At 39.9% G+C, this 27,709-nt stretch overlaps 2 protein-coding genes across 4 annotated transcripts in view; both read right to left on the bottom strand.

Annotated features, from left to right (window-relative positions):
• Nucleotides 1–204: 204 nt before the first annotated feature.
• LOC145450171 (uncharacterized) lies at nt 205–22,777 on the bottom strand. Its single transcript, XM_080328669.1, has 20 exons — nt 20,918–22,777; nt 18,842–18,982; nt 18,215–18,324; nt 18,011–18,155; nt 17,086–17,133; nt 16,890–17,024; nt 14,373–14,522; nt 14,193–14,314; nt 13,521–13,662; nt 12,557–12,598; nt 12,322–12,497; nt 10,629–10,752; nt 10,412–10,567; nt 9,614–9,643; nt 7,887–8,134; nt 6,805–6,936; nt 5,948–6,115; nt 3,066–3,392; nt 2,431–2,808; nt 205–1,762 (listed from the first exon to the last, which is right to left on the bottom strand). Exons 1-20 carry the CDS (start codon nt 21,102–21,104, stop codon nt 1,613–1,615), a joined length of 3,111 nt encoding a protein of 1,036 aa, XP_080184795.1. The 5' UTR covers nt 21,105–22,777; the 3' UTR covers nt 205–1,612.
• Nucleotides 22,778–22,915: 138 nt separating this feature from the next.
• Nucleotides 22,916–27,709, bottom strand: part of LOC145450168 (uncharacterized) — a 35,638-nt gene continuing 30,844 nt past the window's right edge. For all 3 annotated transcript variants that reach the window (XM_080328665.1, XM_080328666.1, XM_080328667.1), the window contains 2 exons: nt 26,466–26,858; nt 22,916–25,839 (listed from right to left, as the gene is read on the bottom strand). In XM_080328665.1, coding sequence (XP_080184791.1) covers nt 25,672–25,839; nt 26,466–26,858 — 561 coding nt within the window. In that variant the 3' untranslated portion in view covers nt 22,916–25,671. The remainder of the gene's footprint in view (nt 25,840–26,465; nt 26,859–27,709) is intronic.

Below are 27,709 nucleotides of genomic sequence, written 5' to 3'. Positions count from 1 at the left end.
GACCTCTCCGTACGATTTCTAGACGATGCGAGGCCTCTGTACCATTTCTAACCCCGAGTTGATGCACGTGCGTCACGGATGTGCAGAGACGTAGGCATGATGAGTACAAAATACATTTGTCAAAAATACTTGATCTTGTCACAAGCAAATGTGTCTGTTTCTTCCATGGCCAAGTCACAACTTCATCAGAAATTTGACACCAGCTGGAATGTGATATTTAATGTGAAAGACATGAAAATTAGAACAGAACCGATATCCACTTGCTTGTAGTGGCGGGATAGTGCATTACAAGTAGACTTTCGACAACGAGGTATAATACATGCGAATACCAATCAGACATTAACTCACATGGCTGATGTAAGGTGACTACCGTCACAACGTAGAAAGGTAATACAATAATATAAGGCATAGAAAAAAGAAGCACGAATACACTATTTAAAAAAATAAAAGTACTTCAACACAAGTTGGAAGTGAAAAGTTTATTGGCACTTGACATCAGATATTGCCAGAAAGATTACTTCTTTTGCTTTGCTATATTTTCTACGAAAAAAACATCAAGGTTAAGAGCAGAAGTATTACCGAGCCACGGTTACTTTTCCGAGTGTCGAGTGCCCGATTCGTTAAGCCAGACAGACTTCCCATCTAGTCGATTGCTCATTAGGTCGAAATGTTGGTAGAAATAATAGTCTAAAATATCTCACAGCGGTGGAATCTGACTTCTCGTTGATCGGGAGTGGGTATGATTGAACCCCGGTCGCGTCAGACCAGAAGCACTCCGCGATAGCGTGACAAGGAAAAGACAATGGTCCAGACTCCGTAACCTTGCAGTTCCCCAATCATAATTTACAGTAGTAGATTGGCCGTTACAGTTACGAAGGCGGAACAAATTCCAGTTATTCTGCCCAGAGCGCTGTGTTTGCCGCAACATCGCTGTTGAGGGCTGCTTTCTTCTCAATCAGCTACGCGACCATTTGATAGAGGTGGTCAGTAACGAAGTACTTCCATTAGTTTGGAGTTCTCAACTAGACTTTGCACTCAAGTGCTGAAGTGTACTTCCACTTCTTGTTGAACAGTATTTTCCGGCAATAGTACTTAGGCACTTTGGATTTTGAAAAGTTGAAAATCGTTTTAAGATAAGTGTTCGTCGCCTTTAAGAGCGAAATAGTCGCCTTGTCATCATAGTTGAATATATTTTCGAAGAGTGAATTTGCGAATGTGGAGACAAGTTTGCGGGCAAGTTTGAAATCGTCATAAAATCTCCGTCAAATAGCCCCCCGCGTCACGGTAACTAAGTATATATCCGAAGATTGCATTTGTATTTGTAGTGCCATCGGTTGTTTTGCGTTACCGGCAAGGATCCGTCTTACAATTCCGAATTTAGTCAGCTATGACTAATTGCAAAAAGTATGCGGCTACTCGACCAAATTTATTGTTTGAAACTGCTTGAGTACTTTTCCATTCTATGGCTTTATTTGAAGTAGCTTTAAGATCGTTACTTGTACTTGTTACAATAGAGTGGAATTTTGCAGCATTACTCCCATTTCTGAGGAGCAACGCCGGCTGTTATGACCATCTCTGCCGTTAGGTGATAGTCTCCTTCTATCCGTGTCATCTACACGACAGCATCGGGCTCACATTTCGATAGGTTTATGCTTTTGAATTCGTCTTCGAAGTCCTCGACGCTGTCTTCTAGGGTGGCCAGACTGAAGACGCCGGGGACTGGCGGCGATCCGGGGGTGGTGGGCGAGACGTCTTTGAATACCTGGTACAAAAATGTCGAATTTGGATTAGTGAAAGTTTTATATTTGCTGCAGATCTCGAAAGCTCGTAGACAGAAATGGAACGGTGTTGAAAATTTGAGAATTATGGGTGATGACAAAGCCTCAAAATATTGGGCGACGGGTACAGCCATTGGTACTTATTTTGGATTCGCATTCCAATTAGAAATATCAAGTTTGGATTGCTATCTACTTACAAATCTATGGTACCTGCTGCCATACTCAAGAACTTTTCAAATCTTTGGCTTTTTACATGTCCTTAAAACAGCTTGCCTTATCGGATACGGGAATGCAGCCTAGAATTGAACTCATAATAAAAAGCATTTCAGTTTTATTTGGATCAGATTTTTGCGACTAGGATAGACGACGTATTCTTGAAGACGTCACTCATGAATGAATGACGGACATCGTAGGCCTACATAGACGCGAGTTGGACATGGTGCGGATTGAATACGGGATTTGGGTTCCTCCTCTAATGGAAATATAGTATTAACATATGACATAGATTTTCGTTACTCGAAAATAACCTATTCTCAATCACCACTCGTCACGAACTCGAGTCCTTAAATAGTTGTGCTCAGCGACAACCTCTAGTTACCCATGAGCGACGAGCATTTCCAACCGAAGAGAAATTCATGCAATTTAAACTCACATCATCGCTCCGGTCGGAGAACTTCGCCAGCTCTTCCTGCGAAGGCGATAACCCGAGTATCGTAATTTCCGTCTTGTTCGAGCCCAAGCGAGAACAGTCCAAGCTCTCGCACTCGTGCGTAACGAAGTCACGGTCGTCGAAAGACTCCGCCCAAAACAACGGCTGATTCGACTCCGAGTAAGTAGCGCTGTACGGTCTCCTGTTGTTGCGATCGAAGCTCTCCGTCTCCGGTATACTGCGGCTGGCTTCCGCCTGGTGAGAACCGAGACTGCCCTGGTCCGATTCCGACAGAACAAAGCTGCTCATAGAAAGTTTTGAGTCTTCGTAGCAGTGGCGGTCTTCTTTTTGAGGTAGATTTGATTTGATGTGATTCGAAGCCTGAAACGAATGTCGAAATCATCTTGAAAACCGGAAGTGGTCAGTCAATAATTGCTTCTAATTTTTCAGGGTGGCCAAGAGAGGTGTGGTGAGAGTTGTCACTGTTTGCAGTCATGTAGAAGTATAAGTGACGTCCTAAATTTCAACACAAGTAGCGATTTTAAGGTTAATTCAAGAAGTCCATGTCCAGAGGTGGTCAAAGTAGTCATTGACGGTACTCAACTAGAAGTAGAAGTAACGGCATAAATAGACTCTACCTGGACACGATATGCAGCAGTCCCACGTTGAGCACTGATATTTCGAGGGCATCCGCCTGACAAGTCACAGGGTGGTTTAGCGGCTATGTATCGTATGCTCGCTTGGCCGGGAATGTCTTGTAAAATACTGGTTTCTTCCGTGCTTTGCGGAGGTTTCACTCGTAGTAAAGGCGCTGCTGGTATGTTGGCCATGGATAGGTCGCTGCCTTTGTGGTCTGTGTACCAGGTCGGATGCGCTTTGACCATCTTCTTCATCTCGTCGATGGATTCCTTTAGTTTCTTGCCGCACGTTGTCAGCGCAGGGTCGTAGTAGCGGTCGAACGCGATCTTGATGAATAATGCGAAAACTTTACATCGGCGGTTCAAAAGAACTTCAAGCGTTCGCTTATCCCGTCTCAGGGGTTCGGCGTAGGCCAAGACACAACCCCGACTAATAAAGTAGAAGTCACACTTACTGGGTGGGTGCGTTATTAAACGATTTCTACATTGATAATTTTGAAAATTTCACCCATCAGTGAATACAGTCGTCATAAGTAACAGCAAACAGATATAAGTATGCCAATCCTCGACTGAATCCACTTTTTGAGACTAACTAACTCGAGTAATTACCATACATGAAATTAAATTCAGTTATTGTGTTACTACTTTATACTTTCAAAAAAACGAAAGTATAAAAACCAGGTAGCTTCAATGATAAACTATTAAGTAGAAATAGAAAAAGCTAAAAACATAACCACCTACTTGGGTATTTGGAAATAGTAGTATGTCATTACTGACAAGTGACCACCTCTAATATAATATGTAGGCTATGTGGCGATTACAATGGCAAAGTACTAGACCAGTGGTCGGTAACCTATGGCTTTTTTGGGTATAAGATATAGGCTAGCTCTATGCCAAATATTTATTTTTGTACTGAATTGATCAATATTCTGGCAATTTCTTGGTAAATTTTCATCACTGCCACTTCAGGTGAGGCACTGCCTCACTTGCCACCCCTGACCCGATGTCACTGATGTATCACAGCTTAGAGTGGGTATGTATTTGTATATAAACTGCTGTAGTGATCATGGGTTCTCGCATTTAAAGGAGCATAACAACGAACCTACATTCTAATAACTCAAGTTTCAAGCACAAGCTTAAATAAGGCAACAAGCATGATTGGTACGAGTTTTTACAGAGAAAATGTGGCTAAAACAACGAATCCCATAGTAAGCTCGAATTAGTGCTACCATGACGTCACGGAATTTCAATTGTGACGTAACAGTTGGTTGACATGTATGGCACTTTTGGAGTTAACATGGAATAAATAGGGCCAATATGGCTCTTACTATACTAATACTATATATCGTCAGAGGTGGTCAAAGTAGTCAAGAAAGCTACTCAAGTAGAAGTAGCGACGAAAAAATCTACTCAAGTACGGGTAGAAGTACTTTTTCCATAAGCAACCTAATACTACTTGAAGTAGAAGTAGAATTGACTGGCTTTAAAATACTCAAGTAAGTAAGTGGTTGTTGTGAAATCGATCCTAATTCGTTCACGTGGATTGTAAAAAGGTGCAAATTGAGCTATGTAAAAAGTGACGAGCTTGATTCACATCAGGGGATGAAAATGATAGTATTGATATGGAAATGCGATACTAATCCTTTTTTTTCTCGAACAGCACGTTTTAGAAAATAGCATGGTATAGCGCCATCCCCGATATTATAGGACCAGTAGTTTAGTCGAAGAGCAATACGGAGAAGTTGTGTAGGATACGGTGTAAACACTTATCGCGATTAGTAAACGTTAATAAAAATATATGGTGGACCGTAAAAATGCCATATTGTGTAGCTTTATTTCCGGAAATTAAAGGCATTACTACACTTGCTTTTATGCTTCAACATGTATGTTATCCAGTCAAATGAACTGATATTAATAATAATTCAAAGTATCTGATACTGGGAATTGAAAGTGAAACATAAATACTACTTCTAAAAGCGGAATATGTTTTCATGCCTTTAATCCAGAAAGTTTCAAAGGTGGCATGCTGAAACAGCTCTAAAACAAACAAAAAAAGTCAGAGTCCACTTTTCCAGGTTAGGACGCGCCATGGACATGCTAGATCACGGTATGAAAAGTAAATGCTAGATTGCGAAACATCAGTTTCAAACGTTATGATGAGCCATATATACAGCGATGAATTATTTCATATGGGCGAAGGGCGACAATGTGGTGTGAACGCTGGGATATCCTAGTTCTAGATATCCTTGTGTGAACGGAACCACGCCAACCCGCTGCCTAAATTATAGTCATCGATACTTTCGTCAAATCATACTGGTCACTTCGTAACCACTGCGCGAAGCACGACGAAAATTTTGAGCCTTACTCAACTTTTATGAAAATTGATGTGATGTTATGAATGTTGATACTCCGTGAAAACAGCCCTGAAATTCCTCAGGCTATCTTCCTGATTGGAAGATTGAACTACTTCTACTAGACAAACTGAAAACAGCGAAAAGTAAGTAAGTAGATCACAAAATATTACGAAGTAGAAAGAATCAGATCTACTTGAGTAAGTACCAGAAGTAGAGGAAAACTACTTGAGTACTTTGAAAAAGTAGAAGTACTTCGTTACTGACCACCTCTGTATATCGTATTGTACCCTTTTTGTTGTTTGTGCTCAACAAGGATATTCAATTGAAGGAATGATTATCATATGCAAGGCCGAAACTTCACATAGGCTAAGACTTCAAAACATGTGCTTCATTCAAGTGGACAACTTGTGCAAGACAGCGACATATATAATTGATAATACGCTCGCACACTTGACAGTACCGGGAAAACACTCATGCTGTCGTTCATTAAATTAGGCGGAATTCAACGTTGCAGCATAGCACACTCACTTTATCAATCCTGTAGATGGCTCCCTGCTGAAATTGCTCGATACCGACGAGACGGAAATAGAACTGCTCGAATTGCTTCATGAGTTTGAACAAGGAAAAATAGATCAAGCACTGATCGTGCAATAATTCGGGAACGTGATCAGGCTCGCTGTACGGGAAATATCCCACCTGTCGGAAAATAGAAAGGAGATTGTACGAGGAAAGGTATAACGGGGAATACTTGCATAAATACGATTAAAACTGCTAATCGTGGCGCATGAAGTTGGACGAGATTTTGAGCGAGGATCATCCCCAATTGTCATGCGAAAGTTTCAATCCGACAATTAGCGTTCTCCAGGATAAGCTAACCTTATGATCTCAATTCAATTTATTGCTAACAATTTCATCATTTGAATACACCTCAAGACTGCGATACTATGAAAGATAGGAAGTTGTCGAAACGACTTGGAGTAGTCTTCGAAATCAGACGCCCACCTGGCCGAGGCGATGTAAAAAGGAGGGATGCGCACTGAATCTCCAGCCCTAGATTAAATTAATACCTCGAAAACCGATAGTTGAAGGATGTCTTTTGCTCATCATATTCAATCGCGTGTAGGCTAACTTGCTGCAATTTTATGAATTTTTTTTGTAATTTCCTGCAATACGTGCAAAATACAGAACTCGAAATGAGATTTTGAAGTTTCGATTGACTTTTTTCATTAAATTGGAGCCTCGAGCCGACAAACACAGCGGAAGCTAAAACTGTTCAGTGGATAGAGTAGGATTTCAACGGCTAGATCAGCGGTTCTAAACCGATGTTCCCGGGGACCCCAGGCGTGATGAAATCTTAGGTTCTGAATGAAATCAAAACACCTTACCAAATATTTTTCCGGGTTTTTACCGAGATACACGTTCTGCGACACTTCTTGAATGACGGGCGTGAATAGATCTCCGTCGTATTCCTTTTTTTCTAAACAGTATTTCGAGCCTTCCGAGCAAATTATTATGACCTGCAACAGAGAATGTGACAGAACCTTAAAATAGAGTTCAATATCAAATTTTACTGACACACTCCATATATCCTACCACACGTCATCGATTGTGTCTACAATGGTAACTGTTGTCACTCATAAAAGTAACGCAAATATATCCCAAAACTTCACAAAATCCAAAGTGTACAAAATGAAGTAAAAAATGCCCAAGTACAAGTGGAAATAGTCTGGTAACCTAAGCCATTGAGCAAGTAGTGCAAGTAGACTATACCTACCCAAGTACCTGAAAAAGAACAACTACATTGTTACTGATGTGGAAAATATATAAGAGGTGGAGGTCGTCTGAAGCATAGCTACATCAATAAGCACAGCGCCCTACTGTAGAGAGGATATGCAGCATTGCTATATTCGGCGCTCTATGAATTATTATTTTTTATTCACAGTAAAACTGGTAAATACACACATAATTCGGGAGCAACCTGCCCTCTGACGGAAAATGGCCAAATTCAAGTTAACTTTCAAAATTTTAGTAATACAGTCAAATTGTCATTCCAAGCCAGACGTGAAGAGGTCAGATTACAGAATCGTGCTATATGCAGAATTGGCAATGGTTGTAGGGGTGAAGATGATTGAAAATGAAGAGTCGAAATTACAGAAATTATGTTGTGATTTTCGGGTACTGTGTAATTTAGTCCAGCGCAGCATTCAAGGCCTCCCAAAGAATGTGCACGGTGTCCAATAAAGTGATCATGTCCAATCGAGCGTTTCCCGGAATCTTTTGGATAAGTCTCATGATTTTTTTTTGCTTACGGCCCCTGTAGCGCCAATGATTATTGGTACGATGTTTGTTTTGCGGCGCCATATTTTACTGACCACCTCTGCCGCAACATTTGACCTTCAGTTACACAAATTGTGACCGGTACCAAGCATCGGAACGTACAGAAACACGACCGACAAAAATGTCCAACCTTTTCGGCAAGCTGCATATTCCTCTTCATGTATGTGATTTGATTCAGGGCCACCTCGGCCGGTTGCCAGATATGAACGCGAACGTCCAGCCCGAGATCTTGCTTGAGATACGCGCAAAACCAATGCATCACGTTCCTGTGAAGCTCGTGGTCGTCCTTGAACACGACGTACACTCGCATGTTGGCTGGCATGACCGGCGCCTCGTCTTGCGTCGATTGATTACTTGACGGCGACACGGCCGTTAACGCTAAAAGCAATGGTTGGTAGTTGAAATTTAAAATAATAATGACAAGAATGCGGGTTTTAGTCATTCACATAGGTAGTCACTAAGTCAGTGACGAAGCACGTATACTTTTTTGAAGTACTCAAAAAGGATATTCAGAACTTGTGTTTTTAAATTTTACTTCACTTTCACTTGACACAGAACTTTCTTTCTACACTCTCGATTAGTAGAAAGCAGTTTTGGCACAGTGTCTAGGCCCAGGTGGATGTCTGAAATCAAAGGCTACTCCAAGTCGTTTCAACACCCTCCTATCTTTGTATAGCGGTTTTGTGGTGTTTTGAGATGATGAAATTATTATTAAATTGATACTGATACCTTTTTTCTAGCGCTAATCCATCAAGTTTTCAGGTGGTTGTGTAGGACCTTGTAATTTTGAAGTTCAGCCCTAATACAGTCATCTGGCAGTTTTGGGCTAAAAAGCTACCCCATGATAAAACAAGTCACTTTCGCTTGTGATGTGACGAATGGTAATGAGTACTGAATATGGTTATGCTATTTTTCGGCCTCAAATTTGAGTACTAAAAATGAAATTCAGATACAAAATACCGTGTTTGACCCGCGTCACAGCCTGATATCCAAAGACACTCTTAAGATTATGCAGCAATCTGGTTTCTCTAGTTGTCTACATTGGGAACAATTTTGTGAAAGTGATGAACTTCAAACAAAACTCGTTCGAACAACAACAGACGGAAGCTAATGGACAAGCCACCAGTAGTGTGCGAATGTGACACAAAAGCACGATCAGTATCAGTTTATTGGAGTAGTCTTTGAAATCAGACGCCCACCTGGAAGATTTGCACAAAAGTGAAAAGAGGTTTTGAAATATGCTTCCAGTGGAGGTACGTAACTACGTATGCCGAGAGCCTTTTTACAAATAACATATGCATATTTCATTCTTATTGGATCAAACTATGTATATCTCCAGCATACGACACTAATTATAAGAAATTGAATTAATCAAGTATTAGTACTTGCTTTTACCCGCTTTGTTGACTTGAATGTAATCGGAGAGTGCATTTGTAATGGCTTGGGTAGAGAACGTATTAGAAGAATTGAACTTGAACCGATATTGCAACCACACTCTCACGGCTGACTCAATCTCTTTTGACAAGCCAATCATGTGACAGATACAAGAACGCATGATAATCACGAGATCAAGTCTCTTCAAGACTTTCCAATGTTTACTGCGTTACGACTGACACATCGAAATGATACTTTGGATCACTATCTGTAAGCGTGTCTTATTCTGACAAGTGCCAAGCCACATGAACAAGACGAGGATTTGAAGCTTTATATGCATCGTGATAGCATAGTTTAACATTCTGCAGTGGCGTATTCCTACACAAAATGAACACAAAGATTTCCAATGTAAACACCGCCTCGGGCATGAATTACACAAACATCCACATTGGCGAACGGAAGTGAGATATGAATTCCACTTACCGTTGTTCACATCAACCGTGACTTTACTCTCTGAAATTAGAAAAGTGTAATTAGGAAACTATCTCAGACACAAGAACGTATTCAATGATCGTAGTATAACTAAATATATCCTGATGACTTTCGACAAAATAATAAGTTCATTTTGTGAGAATGTATTCTCTTCCCGATGTTAGTATCAGTTGAATTAAGATAACATCCTAACGGTCTTTCATGATACTGCATGCTAGCCTTGAAGAATTTAGATGAGTAGTATTATGTACTATAAACGCTTCGTTCTAAAATAATATTCAGATCAGAATTTGCAATTTCAGTTTTTGCTTAATAAATTATTGAGTAGAAATGGGAGCACACTGCTAGTTTTGAAAATAACAAAACCACTTGAGCAGACTTGTACAAACTTCTTGGATTTTCGAAATGCGCAACTAGAAGTAGAACTACAACTATTCACTTTTTAAAACTCGCAACTAGAACTAGAACTAGAACTGCTCAATTCCCAAAATCCGCAACTAGAACTAGAACTAATCACTTTTCAATACTCTCAACTAGAACTAAAACTACTTAAAAACCGTTAGTTAGTTGACCTTGAGTAAGCAGTACCAGAAGGGAAAACCTGCTTGCGTATTCCGAAAGAGTTAACAGTACATCGTTGCTAACCCTGTCTACGAGACAAGCCATTCACGTATGTCAAACCAAGTCAATCCAGGAAGAATACGCAGAAGCGTTCACAAGTAACCTTCTGGAGTCAGATCACAAGAAGAAGTACATAAAAACCATCACTCTGCAGTATACGTAACATACCTGGCTTCTTATGGCAGAGCGCCATTACTGCCTTTGTGATCCTACATCTTCGTGAGAAGTAGAAAATCAAGAAAAGCATTATTATGAAGCATATTACTCCGATAACAGCAACGACTGCGACCAATGCCACATTCCGGCGAACGGTCACTGAACAGTCTGAAATAAGGTGGAGAGTTTGCGATTTTGTAAATTCAAACTACAAGTGCCCGTAAATTACGTGAGAAAGAAAAGCGGCTTGGGTATCGCATGCCGCGATCTTCGCTATCAACAACGTGGATGGTGATGTTGGTATTGATGTCCATATCCGACGCAAAGCTGATATTGTACAGAGTGCCGGAGAGCTGGTAAAAAGAAATAAATTACTACGATGTCAATATCGCTGCATAAATTCCATCAGTCAGGGAACAAAAATTAACGGCAATAATTACGTGAGAGTAGAGCGAGTTTCAATCCTAAAGCATATTACAGTATATAGACATAAATAAACATTCTCCGCAATTGTGAAATTGTCTATTTCACATCAATACTTTGTGATGTTCGTGACTCTGGATATGCCATTCTTTATTTGCAATGTCTCGTTTTAAGAGATATTTTTCGATAGAAGTAGAGGTCACTACGTCATTGCTAATTTTATGGTGAGGCAGTTGTTTAGACCATGAGGTTGTAAAAACCCTTGGTTAGAATGAAATAAGAATTCACCGATGTTTGAACCAGCAACAATGAACCGCTGTCCTTTGATGCGCAGTAAGCAAGCATAGCTATTGGGACTTTGACTCTCAGACTTCCTCCATACTATATTGATTTGTAAAATTTAAGGCAGTGGTTCACAACCGGGGTTCCCTGAACCAGTCTCATCGGTTCCGCTAGAGGCCAAGACACACACGTAACTCATACATGTGACTCATGCTGTAGACAATTAGGTGCGATCATTAGTCGAATTATGACATGGGATGTTTGCGGTCAAAATCAAAACCATGTCATTCTGAAATGCCGATTCATCGTCATCATCATAATCATCATTGGTTTATTAGCAATTTTATCAGTTCAATACACCACAAAAAGTGTGATACAATGAAAAGACAGGAAGATGTCGAAGCGACTAGGAGTAGCCTATGGAATCAGACACCTACCTTGGCCTAGGCGATGTAAAGAGGAGGCATGCACACTGAAAGAAAGTAAAGAAGATAGTATAGAAAAAAACTACAAGAAATCGGGCGGCATGTCATGGGAAGCGAGATTGATAGGTCAGTCGTGGTCCGGTAATCTTGAGGATGGACTGTATTTATTTAGTAGTAATTGCTTGTATTTCGACTTGAATGTGGACATGCTCGCCGACTGCCGGATGGCAGGCGGCATACTGTTCCACACATCAGGTCCGGCATATTTGATAGAGCGATGACTCTACCTCCAACATTTATTAGCTTATTTGTAATAAAGCATTTATTAGCTTATTTGTAATAAAGCAACTGGTACCACGACGTTGAGTTTCAACCGAATAATACTAAGGCCTCATATTTCAAGCTGGTCTCCGATAGGAAAGCAAAAGTCAGACTGATTTGCGATAAATTTTCATTATACTCTTTTTGTTTTGTGTGAAAATCATATTCTAATGGTTTTGATATTTTATCAGTACCAGGAATCTATAGTTGGTAATGTACAAGATGTGTAGTTGATGAGAGATGTGGTAAATTTTTGTGTTTGTGACTCAGGTATAATTTGTGGTTCGACTAAAGCTTGCAATTTAGCATAAGTCTACCCCGGGTTAATAAAGGTTAAGATCCATTGAAGTGAGGTATCACAGCAAACAAGACACAGTAAAAATACTAACTCATGACATTTCTTATGGAAAAATACAGAGTGTAAGGTAAACTATTCATTGTGGCTTCACATACAACGCATATCAGACTTACCTTAAGATTGTCCATACGCGCCGAGATATCTCGATCACAATCAACGCGACCTCCCGGAAGCGTTCTACACGAGAGTATCTCCGCCCTTGAACCCTCTCCGCGGTCGTGAACGTTGTACGTATATTTCACGGAACGGTTCGCGCAATACACCTCTTCTATTTTGCCGCTTACGCTTCCTGCGAGGAGCGCATCAGTTAACACTGGGTATACCGAGGGGTACAATTCTATTGTATACCTTCACAAGCAGTCACGCCGTACATTTTTTCGTCGGTACAGTCTGAAAGCGAATGGGATTGATATGTTGTTTTGTATCAAGTAATAACTGACGATTACCCCTGACGAAGGTCAGCCGAAAATATTCGGGTTCATTTCAATATGAATATACTATTCAAGTAAGAACTATGACCGACTCCCTTTTCTAAAAATTTGGTGGTTAGCATTAGATTATCAGGCACGAAGACGTCCGTAAAGTGATAAAGTGATTGATCTGCGATATTTCTTCCGTTGAGTGATATATACAAATCATTGATATCATTTCTAATTAATGTCTAATTTCCAAGCAACGTCCGAGTTAATTTCGGACATACAGTAAATTCGGATGTCAATGAATCAGGACGCAAGCTGTGTGCAGGAAAGAAATTCTTGGGTTCGTGGTTAGCTTAGCTTGGGATTAGTTCAACTTGAGCTATGAGTTAGCATGGTGTGGGTCAAGGCTTATGATCTGGATCATGAGAGAAATTTGCTTCGTAAAGTGCAAGCGTTCACTGATAAATGGACCATTTGGCTGCATTGTACAAAACACCAAATAGAACTAGACGTGGCAGCCATATCACTAGTGAAGTAATTACTGATCAGTGAAGTATACGCCGTCATTTCAACGGTCACGGGCAACACCATTGAGAAAGAGGGTGTGATTCCTGAGGCAAAGGATAGAGGAGGTGTAACTAGGCGCATACTGATGCTGAGACCTCATTTATAAGAGATCAGTACTCACTAATTGATTATGCTCAAGGCAATCGACAATTTATGGATAATGTCCGATTTTGCCTGATGGCATGTGCTTCACTTAATTCAGAAAAAAAATTTCAATAAATAAAAACAAGAGAGAGATAGACAGAATAGTACAAGAGAGAGTGGAGCTGTATGGAATTCGTACGGCATCTTAAAATGAAAAGCATCCAGAAATCTTTGATATTTACCAGGAACGCTAATTTCAAATTCTGTCACAGGTATCTCGCCGAGCGCACGGTAGGGTCTGCTTGTTACATACACTGTAAATTTCTCGCCAGGTTCCAGTATCTTTCCATTTCCGCGACCGATACAGTCATAGTAAAACACAGCCTGAAAAATATCACTGTTTGTCTCGCAGGGAATCATGAACGATCAGCTAAGCTTGTCACGCGTGACCAAGTGTAACTTGTATAGATGTCCAGATTCTAGACAACACATGCTTCGGTAGGCAGGAGTCTCTATCCAACCTTTCCAATCTATCCAATCTTTAGGTCTTTATAGGCCATATCGTTACCTCCAGTCAACTTTTTATGTTTGACGAAGCAATAAATGTCTGTCTGTCAGTCAGTAATGAAGTACTTTCTACTAGTTGAGAATATTCAAGTCGGTTTCCACTTCTACTAAACAGTTTTTCAGGCAAAATTACTTACTTTTTGCAGTGTGGATTAAATTAATACTATTAAGCCGAGTACTGTCTATCTATACCTTAATTTCCTACTTCCATTTGAACTAGTGTTGGCATGTCTTGCGTATGGCTACTCCTACATGCAATCGAGTAAAAATTAGGATGTTATTTACACTCGAGTACCAGCCAACACTGACAATCTTGAACACCTTTGTAAACCGCACATGACTCTTACCTTCCTGTGTTTTTCATAATCCAATTTCGTATGAACCGTGAAGCATTTATTCGTAAACACGGTCGACGCTAACGTCTTCGGCACAATTTGCAGCGAGTAGTGATGCAGGCTTTCCACGGCCGCTGTTAATCACACTGTCGATACATCAACAACCTTCTGCGGTAATGTTGCGGAACTTACAGTCTTGACCGGGCGTCCAGGAAAAATTCAGCGCAATTTTAATTTCTCCAGTTTCCTCATCGACGAATTTGTACCATTCCTGGTCCTGTCGCACATGAACTGGGGGCGACGGGAAACCAGTCTCGGCTCTTGTGACATTGTCACATTCTTCTACGCGTGCGGGGAAAAGAAGATATAACGTTTAGTGCAGAGGTAAGGAATCGGGACAAACGTAGCACCGTTATCTTTGACTATCTTGCAAGCGGAGTTGTAATGACTCGATTTGAGTCGGACTCGAGTCGCAATTATTTGTAGACTCGACTCGACTTTACGGCGATGCTAGAAAGCTACTTAGCAATCAAGAAAACGCATGGCTAGGGCGTTGTGTTTAATTTGAATGTGTAATTGTGAATGTCACTTCCAAGGCAGATTATTTCCCAGGTAAGATCAGGAAGACAATGTGTATTAGAAAACTGCATTGTCCTACAAGTGTCGCCATGTCTGCTATTCTCTTTGATCAATCAAGGTATCGTGCAATCCAAGATCTCGAAGCGCGCAATTGTGAGTATATCGATTTCGCGAGTGGTGTTTGTCGCCGGCGCGCCAGCAACTTAAATTTGGGGATTTTGAAAAGGGAGGATGGGAGTCCCTAATGCTCTATTGACCTCTCAAAGACATGTTTATGCTGCCACGAGAATAATTACTCTGGCCGTCATGAAAATTTTCTAACAAGTTGCTGCAATATTGATAAATCAAGTACAAGATTAAAAATTTGTCAAAGAGCCACATCTTACAACTAGGACAAGTTTTTGCAGCTTTTGCAACTTTTTTTACAGCTTCCAACAGCTTCCTAGATACTCAGAAACTATGTACTATGATGTTTTAAGCTGTTGGGAGGGATTTTATAGTGCAACTTTTCTTTATTTTTCATACCAATTTTTACTGCGCAACTTTTATCAAATAATGCGTCGAAATGTGAATGAGTGGTTTAAAAAGATGCCGTAAACTATTTCTAGTATGGCTCTATTCTCTGTGATTTGCATAACAAAGAGCTATATGATGGGTTAGCTGCATCTCACTGTTATCTCTGACACAATGGCTTTCGAGCAAGAACTTCAACTACCCCTGCCAAGCAAGACCGTTTCAGAACAATACGAAAATAGATCGTTTTATTGATTCTGCCGTTTAAATTTGAGATAGTTTCTCATTTCACAAACGCGCAGGCGAGCCCGCCGAAAATTACATCTTCACTGGGCCACCTTATTCAGGCTATTGACTTAGTTAAAGTCGCCAATAGTGAGTTTTTCTGCAACGCCTTGAGTCAAGTTTGCAGACCAAAGGGGTTTGGGGTGTTTTATTAGAGTTGTTTTGGGGTAGGGGGTTATCGCTATGCTGTTTGGCTTTTTGAGGAAACTTATTCCCTATTGCGTAATATTCTTGCTGTGTACCGGGAAAATATATAATTTTTGCGGTCTCGACAGAATGTCCGTGAAATGGCAGAGTAACAAATTTCACAGCTCTGCAGGAACTAGGCTACACAACGGAACCTTTCGAGTATCTCATACCCTTCTAATTTAACAAAATTATAAATGCAACTTTTTACTGCAACTTTTATCATAATCAAATGCAAATTTCTCACGATTTTAGCGCACAGCTGCTGTATACAATAGGCAATTTCAAAAATAACCATCTACCGCATTATTTTCCCCAGTCGTTATGACAATGTCACCCATGAAAGCGACACAAACATGAAAATTCAAAAGAATGAAAATTCACTAGTTTTGTCTACATATGTACCGGTAGTTCAGAAACACAACGACTTGACCAAGTACTGCAAGTTGGCAAAGACTGTTTGAATACTCCTTCCAAGTAGAAGTAGGCTACTTTGCTGGTGACCACTTCTGCTTATATTTATTCCTGTTACTTTCCGTTTGGAATCTGAATCAGTGAATCAGGGTTATTTCAAAATTTTGACATTTGCTAGGCAAAATTTCAACATTTGCTGGGCATTCCGTATCATTATATTTTATTGAAATTGTGGGTGGGTAGGAATTCGATTGAAACATGTCACAAAGTCGTATTAACCATTGTTATGTTTCGACGTAATCACACTAAAGAAACCGATAATCGAATTGTGAGATTAAGATTATCGCAAAACAGATCATAACCGCTAACAATCAAGATGATCCCTGATTACCTGCTTCTCTAACTCTTTGTTTCGAATTTATTAGATTATGGAATAACTCGTTTGATGTTGAAGGCTTGCAGCAACCTTCCGCATTGTAAATTATAAATCGTTGAAAATAAACAACCACTGACTACTGACCAAGAGTGAGGCGAAAAGAATAGGTTTATCAATGGAATAGGATATCCTCAGCAACGCAAAATGTGACAGTGTGACACAAATTTTGTAAAAACTGATCAGAACTCATTAATAACATGTATTTTACTATCTTTTACAACTTCCTAAATCCAAGTTGTCAAATACTTTTATTTTGAATATATCACAAGGCTGGCGTTCAAAAATTAGACGCTTACCTATTTTAAAGTTCGTGAAGAGCCGTTGAATGCTAAACTGTGAAATGGTACAATTGATATGGTGAGTTTCATTGTTCACATGCGATCTAGTATTGCAGCTATCGGACAGGCACGGTCTTCTCGTGGGACGACCGCCTATCGAGAAAAGGAACATATGTAGGTGCTATAAACGATATCAATATCAATGTATTTCAACCTGGTCCTTCGCATTCGGCGAGCGTCAGCAAAGCCCTGTTTGTGCAGTCTGAAAAAAGCGGATATCCAGTCACTTCCACCACAAATTCCAACATGAAAAAAGTCAAGCCGCACTCTGCCGGAGTTAATTAGAGCTATACCATCGCTTGTAATTATATACTCACCAGATATAATTGCAGTTATCGTAACTTGGCTTCGCGGTACGTAAAATAATAGATCGTCTTACCGTGTGTTTGAGTTTGTAGTACAATTTTTAGACAAACAATTCGGCGTTTGTCACGTATTGAAACTGTAGCTAGCGATATTAGTAGAGAATAAGCGGTAGCACAGAGTGTTAATTTTAGAGACATTGCATATTGACCAGATTGGGCAATATTGGGAAATTAAATCACGAGCCCTGATGCCCTATTATATTATTATACAAGATACATTTAGCACGGAAGATCGGAAATTTGAGCTGCCAGACTTCTGACACTGACAAACCATATGGGTTGTGCGTAATGTTTCGAAATAAGAACAACAGCTTCCATGGTCATCATCAAATATATAGCTGATGACAAAGGACAGTTTTACTCGGGTCACAGGAATATTTTCAATTGGTTGCCATGAAAATTTCACTCAGAGAAGTAATGCAACTTCTTTCTTTTCAAAATACAAAGTGAAAAAAGTAAGTAGCATGAAACAAAACCACTTCATTATCAACTACCCCTGCAGATGACAGACATTGGTGCAACTCTCATTCCTGTCACAATGTCAATCGGACATCATCAAAGCGAGTCTACCCCTGGTGAAAACATTGCATTAGTCAAACTGGATGAACTTGATCCAGTTCTTGACATACCGATTTTAGGAGTAACTTCATTCGATGAAACCATTAAAAAAAACAGTACTTGTGCACACTGACATAAACATTACACTGTTCGTACCAGGAACCTCAATTATTCTGGTTGTCACTCCATTTTCGTTATCGTGGTCCCAAAGCGGCAAGCTGGCAACACGGACGGTAATTTCTGATCCCGGAGTGATATGAGTGCCGGCAATCCTTCCAAAGCAGTCGTTATAATATATGTCCTGAAATGGTCGCGAGGCAGTGGCGATAAATTTCCAAAACGGTTGAGATACAAAAATACCTTGGTGTTGTTGGGATACAGCATTGGAGTTGAGATGTTGTAGCAGACGGAATAATTTGATTCTCCATTCGATATCTCAATTCTGTATCCCGTAGTTTTTCTCATTGAAACTACAATATATAATATATAATATAATAATATTTATCGTTGGGTTATATTTTGGCCTAGAAGGCATTGAATCCGTAAATTTTCGATTATCCTTGATATTTTTGGGGAAAGTAGTGATTCGCGCATGGGCTGTGCTTGTTCTTGGGAAAACTATTCGATGCAGCCTAGTATATAACAGTGTCCAATGAATGTATGGTTGATAAATTTGCGAATATGCCATGATTGGTGGTGGGGTGGCGGATTTGACTGAATATTGACGAATGGATTGCATCTGAAGGTCTGAATGTCCGCATCTGTTTATATCCAGAGGCTTAGTGAACATTTCACAAATTCATAGTCTTAAAATGTACCCTAACTCAATTGAGTTCAAGATGCTGTTACAGAAATTTAGAAATTGTTGAGATTTATACTTGTCAAGATGCTGTCTATGGAAATGAACTCAGTAAGCATGATCAAAATTTTGAAATCCAATACCAATACAACCCTCAAAATTTAACACATGATTTCATATCATCTTACTATTGTCGACTGGTGACCAGCTGAAATGAAGAGCCAGTCTTTGCTCAAAATTGTCGACGACGACCGTTTCAAAATAGATGTGTCTCTCATTATCAACTTCCGGAGCTTGGGCCGTTTCAGAAGACTCTGGAGCGTAGCATTCTGAAGAAACATGACATTGGTTTATCTGAATGCTATGAGATAGGGTAAAACTATACACACACTGCTAGGTTTGGGGAAAAACTTTCGTCTTTGTTTAGTTACATATCTGAACGGCGAGTATTAGAGTAGTCAGTGATAATGGTAGTAGATAGCAGTATCACATGTAATGAAAAGTAGTCCTGGTCAAGCAGCTGTAAAAAGTAGTTTGGGAGAGATATACAGATTTCTGGCAATTACTGGAAATGATTTTCAAAACTGTAAGATCCGTTTCTTGACGAATGGAGAAAGGTCATTTGGATACAAGCATGTGATCTTAATACCTAAGCTGTATCGCGATGGAATTTTTCGCAACAAAGATAACTCAAGAAGAAATACTTTGATACTGAGCGTGAAGCACTACTTCTAATGACAAAAACTAAAATACATATCAAGAAGATGTGGAAAATTTCATATTGAATTTTCATATCGGAAAACAATCAACACTGCATAACACAAACCATGAGCATATTCACGTGCGCTATAGTTCTGATTGACAAATAAGAAAACATATATTTTGCTAAGTGTAACTGACATTATTTATTTGTGATTGTAAGGAAGGTGGGTACTCCAATTCACCGTTACAATGTATGGCCTCACAGTTAGTGGCAGTGTTGGGATCAAGCCACTATCTTCGAGTCACGAGTCATCTCGAGTCTCTGGACATTTTGACTCTAGTCAAGTCAAGTCGAAGGTGACTCAAGTCAAGTCAAGTCACCTGGCAAGTGACGATTCAAGTCAAATTGAATTTTCCAAGCATGAGGGATGGTTCAAAGTCATTACGTTCTGCTAGCTGCGTGAAACACATATTAATTAGCCATTTATCTTGAATCAAAAAACGAATATAAAGTTACATATACACGCAAAAAGGTGTAGAACTGGTAATAAAATACGGGAGTAACAGTATAGCTACACGGTACAGTCTGCTATTTATAAGCCAAAATCGAATATGAAACTTTGAGATGCTGAAACAAAATGCTATGCTACAATACACTAGTGGTTCTCAACCGTTGTCACCTCGCGGACTAGTAAAATTTCAAAAAATTGGAAATCAGCCCGAGAGGAATACGTTCTTCTATTTTGTTAAAAGCCCTTGACAATGATGAAAATTACACACACTTCCTCAGAAGTGAAGGTGTAAATATCACCAGAAGAGTTGAACATGAACACGAATGACTCCGAATCATCATATAGGATTAGGTGTGCAATGTACATGTGCAGGCTTAATTGTGTCGTAAAAAGTGCTTTTCAGTTAACGTCTATGTACCATTGGTAATTATAAGCAGAGGTAGTCAAAGCAGTCAACATTAATCTGCTATTAGAAGTAGAAGTAATACCATAAATTTATACTCTAGTACAAGTAGATATTTCCAAGACTACCAAGTGTTAGTAGGAATTTAATGGCAAGGTATTAAGTAAGTAGATTTGGTTGGAGGTGTCGCATACTATCACTAGTAAATTAAAGGCAGCCCTGATGGCACTACAAATGGAACAATACAGATATATTTTGCTACCACCAAACACGGGCTATCTCATCAAGTTGATATGATAATTTCGCTCGCAAAAATCATCCAAATTACCAATCTAAAAACAACTTCCTCCTTTACAAAACCTGAGTTGTAAAAAGCAAGTACTTCGCGTGTAAAACTGCTCAAGTAGAATTGGAAGGAGTCTGAAACATAAGTACTTGAATAAGTAGTGCAAGTAGGGAGAACCTACTTAAGTACTTTGAAAAAATGGAAGGACTTCAGTACTGGCCACCTCTCATTGCGAGTTTTATAATGTCTCATTGAATATTTGTTTAATGAAACAGAAGGGACACATACTAACATTAACATCCGTGATGATATACAATATCTTACATGAAACATTGGAACCGTATTGAGTTATTTTACTAACCTTGCATAGAGCACTGAACGAGGCCATTGATTCCAGTGGAGAATATTGAGCAGTCGCTAGTACATTCCTTGTTCCATGAATTGATCACCTTCACCGAATTTCTCTTGACAAGCTCGTCAAAGAAGCATTGAGTATGGAGAGGAGTGATTATCACGATCGTAATCACACGAACAAGCAACGCATGCATAGTCTTTTCTATAGCACGAGTTAATTGGGGCTATCCGTCATTATAATTCAATTGCAAACCATGAACTCACGGCATTCTATAAAATGAAACAATATGCCTTCGTCAACATAATCCTTAGGTAGCGGCATCCTGTGCATTTTAGTATTAATACTGCATATTAGACAAAGTCCAATGCTGACATTTGCACTTTCCCATATTATCTCAAGACTTCAGCGCTGAAAGGAATAGTAAATATTTGAAAGTGTTATCTTTCGATGACAAAACATACCCTGGTACTTCACACATTTTCAATACTTGGCTATGCCACATAGTAGATGTAAAATCGATATCTGTCACTGCACTCTCAGTAATTGACATTGGCACATTGAAACAAAAAAGAATGAATGCTTTGATTCTCTTGGAATACATTCATTGCTTTGTGATAAGTGGCATGTACAAAAATTTCACGTCGCCGAAGGGCCGATGCTTTGGGAAGTGATATCAAAATCATGATACCCTGAGGCAAGCGTTATAGACAAAATACAATTAAGGCTATCATCAAATCAAAGCAATTAGATAACGAAACATATGTAATAGGGATTAAGATTGATGAGCTCTATGTTGAGGTCTGGAATTATTAATATCAAAAGTTGGATAGGATGAGGTTTATTAATCACAACTTTGGTTAAATTCATGAAGTATGGAGGATTTTAACATGAACCAATAAACAATGAAATATTTCGAGAGTATTTGACGATACAATAACAGACGCGAGAGAATTTCCAGGCTTATACTGTCGCTTACCTTGAGTATACATCCTGTTTACCAGTCCTATTATGAACTAAAATGCCTTTCAGTCCCTATTAACATAAATAACTTTCTGAATGGTGTCATTGAAAATGTAATAATCAATTCAACTGATACAAATACCATTTCAAACGTAAACCTAACTCGTAAAGTGTGATCTATGATGTAGCCAAATCAATTTTAGAATTTATAATGCAGTTGTGTGTTCGCGTAATCAATATTTGGCCAGAGCATGACTTTAAAGGTACGCACGAATTCTTTACATTAGGTAAATCATTTGTTTGGATGTAGCTACAACTCTTTAAGTTTGTGGTTATCATTGGCAAATATATGTATGTTAAAGACGATTCAGGAAAGATTTACACAGCCTATAACATATCCGAGTAAGTACTAGAACTCATCTGATAATAATTTCTCTAACACGATATAAAAACAGTAGAGTCATTGGTAATATACACAAAGCAAATTCATGCTTCCAATGCTATTCACTAATTCATTACTTTAATAATAAAATATTGTGTTTTGAGACGCTACAGATTGAAAATAATGGGGAAAACCCTTTAATGCAGACATAGCATAAAATGACTCAAGAAGGCGCCAGGTTGCTTAACAACCACCGATTTCGAATTGATAACTTTACGATGTCACAATACAAGTACACAGCAATTTTTAAATCTGAACAACTTCCAATCCACTCAGCTCGCCAAACATGACTGTATCTTCCAGACCACACAAAAGTATCTGATACAATTCCAGTACAAAGTACCTAACGTCTAGGTCAGTGTAAAAATAACTGCAGACAAGTGAACTAGATGCATTATTTTAGAAGTCAAATCACGACGCGACTCCGAAGCACTGCCGTCACTCACAAACTTTCAACCACGCATATACCCTACTACGGTAATGACATCAATCACTTCCTCTACAGCAGGTGGACACGCTGGTATTCCTATGAATAAAAACGCTGACTCAAAATTGCAGACAAATTCGGCATCAGAATCGTGTGACGTAAATAGAAAGAGGCATCCTGTGATAGGTCGTTTATTTTTCGAATACTCAGAGACACCGAGATACACTTGGAACATAGAAACAGTTTGAAATCGCGACAAGTTTTGAAGTATACACGAGTGGGCTGGATTACTCTTGATTGTTTCACGACGCCCGTGTTTATAGACACAAATAAATCCGAGGCACTTGATCTGGAATTTTCAACGGTACGCGACTTTTTTGGAACAACGGCGCAAAATGACATCCACAAAACCGGGTAGGATCACGGCAATATCGAATAACAGAAAGAGAGAAAAAGTATAAATTAGTGAGGTTGATGTATGAAAATTATTAAATTTGCAAACAAACAAAGCAAGCCAGGTAAGGTGATAAGAAAATAAGCATGGGAATTAGCAAGAGCGTTAGCAATATACAACAAAAATTGATTAGTTTTCCTTTTTCAGGGCGATATCGTTAATTAAAGCACGGAATTAAAATAATTGGCACACCGTTAACATAATTTCTAATGGAAAAGATGCTTCGATTATGCGTCCGCATCACAGGGTTAAAATTTTACATCAAAAGAGAAACACGTGTCGGAATTAGAATTATTCAACGCACGGAAGTTCATGAAACTCTCTTATTTCAAGGCACAGATAAGCTTTTACGGAAACGATACTGTACAGTTCAAATGATTCGGATAATAATGGTCACCGAATACTAAATTTGAAATTGTGAGATAAGTTTTTTTATGCAGGCAGCCACAGAAGCAAGCGGGTACACTCATACTGCAACACATTCTACTATATTGGAAACTGACCGCAGCAATTACGCAAAACAGAATTCTCAACAATGATCTGTGTGGTGTGAGCAATGGAACATTCCTAGTTTTGAACGCGCCAAGGACGGAGTAGAAAGAAATCTCCAGGCCTTAACAGAAAAAAGATTTTCATTATTAGAGTTGGGTAAAGGGATGTAGAGGAAATAACATGGATCAGAACAGTAATCGTGTTCGTCAATAGCGTTAGGCCGGTGACTGACTTGTCAGGGAGTACCTCACCTTTGATTGGATAGAAATTTAGAAAATACAGAAAAATAACGGAAGTTACTGACATTGAAAACACCACAATCCACAGCAGGACTCCACAAACCCCAAATCGATAATGCCAAGTTCAGTTATCCAGCCACACTATGGGGACTCCTGATCAACATTTCCTTCTATTACAAAACAACGGGTTCTACAGGAGGTTTTGGTTGTGGATTGCCAAAGTGACTTTACAGGATTGAGGGTTGACAGAACACAACGTTTGGCGTCTGCTCACTACCATCTCGATACAAAACCAAAGTCAACGCACTATAGCATGCAGTAATTTTTAAGCAGAAATAGGACGGAAACACAGCATCGAATAGAATCTAATGCCGGGGGCAATAGAGGCAGCATCTACAGAGCCAAGATCGATTATAACCCTGTATTTTTTGGCATATCTCATAACTCAAAAGAGAGAGGAGGGCTACTTCCCTCGTCGCTGTAAAATTCTTCGAACCACTTGATTTCCGGCAACAAGCATTTCAATTACAAATAATTCGAAACAGGATGCGTAACATCTAACGGGAAATAAATTCATCTAGAGCTATAAGCAAAATAATACAGAATCAGATGCACGAACACTTTCGAATACTCGCGACCGAACAGGAAACAGACAGACGAAGTTTCTCAAAGTATTCTGGTGGTAAATTGCTGACAGATGGGACACCGCGACGAGTATTTCGACGTCACGCGATTGAAGAAATGCCGTGACGAGGAAAATCAGTAATGTTGACGAGGGCGTCACACCTTGCTTTGTATATTGGCGCACAAAATCCGTTCACGGCACGTTACATAGCAAATAATAGATGAAGAAAGTTGGCAGAGGATAGAAGAAAAAAAAACAGTCGAAAATCGATTGTATACAAACGGAGAATTTCATGGTTGACGTACAGGATGTGTGAGGGGACATACGTTGGCAGCATAGCGCAACATACGCGTTGATCTTCATTAGGGCTGAGCAAAATCGGGTCATGCGGAAAGTTCAAATACGCGCCCACCAACAATCTGGGGACACAATCGTTAAGTTACAACGTTCTTTTCAATTCTCTTAGGGCCGACGATTACCTCTGACGAGTGTCAGCCGAAAATATTCGGGTTTCAATATGACTACATCATTCAATTGCGTACAAAAAATAGTGGCCGTTCTCGACCCCATCAAAGATAATTTGGAATTATTTCAACCATACCTATTTCTTTACATTTGGCGACAATGCCCTGGCTTGATAACGGTTACATGTTCTAGAAACAGGAATCTCGTCGGCAAAGGGGCGCATGAAACGGCAAATCCATATCGCTTGTCTGCCAGCAGAGAAATTTCGAGACGTCTGCAAAATTGGCCATCGCACTAGCCCTACAAAGACACGTCCGAAATCATAGATTCTCCGGATAAAAAAAACTGTACACGTTTTTCAGAAGAAAGTTTTGGCTAAAGATCAACGAGTACATTGCTCTATGCTGCCGGAACCTCGGCGGGTCGTTCGCAATCCCGATATTCCAGTTCGGCAACACCTCTCCTAATTGTACAGTGGCTGCAACGGCAGAACTGTGATCGTATGTCGCGAATTCGATTCAAGGACGCGAATTTTGGTCTGTGATCGCATGTTCCGAACTCAGTTCATGAACGCGAATTTCGGTCTGTGATCGCGTGTTCCAAACTCAGTTCATGAACGCGAGCTTCGGTCTGTGATCGCATGTTCCGAACTAAGTTCAAGGACGCGAATTTCTGTAAGTGTCAGAGTTGATGGACATGAATGTTTCTTCGATCTTCGCAATGTCGTCGTCGATCGATTCTAGCGTCACCAGTCCCTTGGGAGCTACGACGTCATCGTCGCTTGGTACGCAGTGTTCAATGTGGTCTTCAAACACCGGTATGTCCTTGAAGAGTTAAAACAGTCGATCATTTCACCGTACAGGGGGTATTCACAGGTTCACGTTGAGGTTGATATTGAATTTAAAAGAAGAAGACATGCCATAATAGTATTCACAGTGAGCAAGGCATACTCGCGCGAAAATGACTTTCCTGCGTGTGCAGAACGTTATGGTGGGTCCGCAGAGTAGTTTCAAGGGCCAGGGAAAATAGTGGTATCAAGGTCAAAGAAATATTGTCGTGCTATCCATAATAGAATACCACTCAAAATAGAAATGATTGCCTATGACGATGATATCATCACATTTCGTTGTTACATGCTGTATTACTCCACTTTGCACATTGTTGCTTTTACAGCGTATGTACTAAGGTAGGGTGAAGAATATATTTTCAATAATGTTACTTTCATCACTATAGGCTAGGCGATGGACCGCAAACGCCACATCAACAATTGCTAATATTAATCAACTGATTACAAACTTCTTGGATATACAGAACTTCAATAGACTAGTGAATAGTACATTCATATTGAAATGAACCCGAATATTCAGCCGAAAATATATCATTTCGGATTTCAATATGAATATGCTATTCAGTAATGTAGTGTAGAATAAGTAAAAGTAAGTAAACGTACCTCTACCAGCAAGTTGGTCGCTTCCGGCATGGCGATCCGCTCCTGCGATTCCGTCAGCCCTAACCGCGTCACTTGGGTCACGTTGGACTCGATCAACCCGCTCCTCAGGCTGCTGCTTTCCGAGTCGCCGAAATCCTCGTCTTCGAAACACCCCGCGTGATACGACGACTGGCTGGCCGCCGCGTTTTCGGCGCTGGACTCGCGCTGCAGCGGGACACGCCGCCGGCCCGGGGTCGCGTAGCGCGGGCCGCAGGAGGCGTCGTCCGGTGTGGACGGGCTGAGGTTCTCGCTGTCGGTGAGCATGAAGCTGCTGTCTTCGGTGCTCGCGTACGAGCTGAGTTTTTGGTACTCGTTCGCGGCGCGCTTGGTCGGCTGTTTCTTTGTCGGCCGCGGCTGCGAATGGTTTTCATTTACTAATTAGAAGAGCTTCTTGGAGGTACAGAACTTCAATATACAATTGAATAGTATATTCTTATTGAAATGAAGCCGAACATATTCGGCTGACACTCGTCAGGGGTAATCGTCAGCAACTAGTTGAGAATTGGAAAGAACATTGTATATCAACAATCGTATCACAAATATACGATTGTTGATATACAATGTTCTTTATAATTCTCTACTAGTTGCTGACGATTACCCCTGACGAGTGTCAGCCGAAAATATTCGGGTTCATTTCAATATGAATATACTACTCAATTTACTAATTACTAAATTGAACAGCTTCTTCGGAGGTACAGAACTTCAATATACAAGTGAATAGTGTATTCATATTGAAATGAATTATTTTGGCTGACACTCGTCAGGGGTAATCGTCAGCAACTAGCAGAGAACGGAAAAGAACATCATCTATCAGCAATCGTATTACAAAATATGACGTCACCAGCATTTGTGTGCCTTGGAGTCGACTTTCATCAAAATACTACAGCCAAGGCTGTGTCAACAAAAAGAGTTTGTGTACCATCTGAAAATAGTACATTGAACGCTCTCGTATTCAAAATTTCCTGCTGGTGACATCATATTTTGTGATACGATTGCTGACACACGATGTTCTTTCCCATTCTCTACTAGTTGCTGACGATTACCCCTGACGAGTGTCAGCCGAAAATATTAGGGTTTATTTCAATATGAATATGCTACTCAATTGTACAATTAATAAATCTGCGACAGACAATTTTCGCGAAAAACGGAGGCACAAGAAACCGCCTTCAAAATTAGTAATGAGAATCTTCATAGAATATGTCATA

This window comes from Botryllus schlosseri, chromosome 11 (assembly GCF_051294905.1).
Source record: "Botryllus schlosseri isolate E-star chromosome 11, Bs_hap1, whole genome shotgun sequence".
NCBI lineage: Eukaryota > Metazoa > Chordata > Ascidiacea > Stolidobranchia > Styelidae > Botryllus > Botryllus schlosseri.
This window is presented reverse-complemented; position numbering and strand designations above follow the sequence as displayed.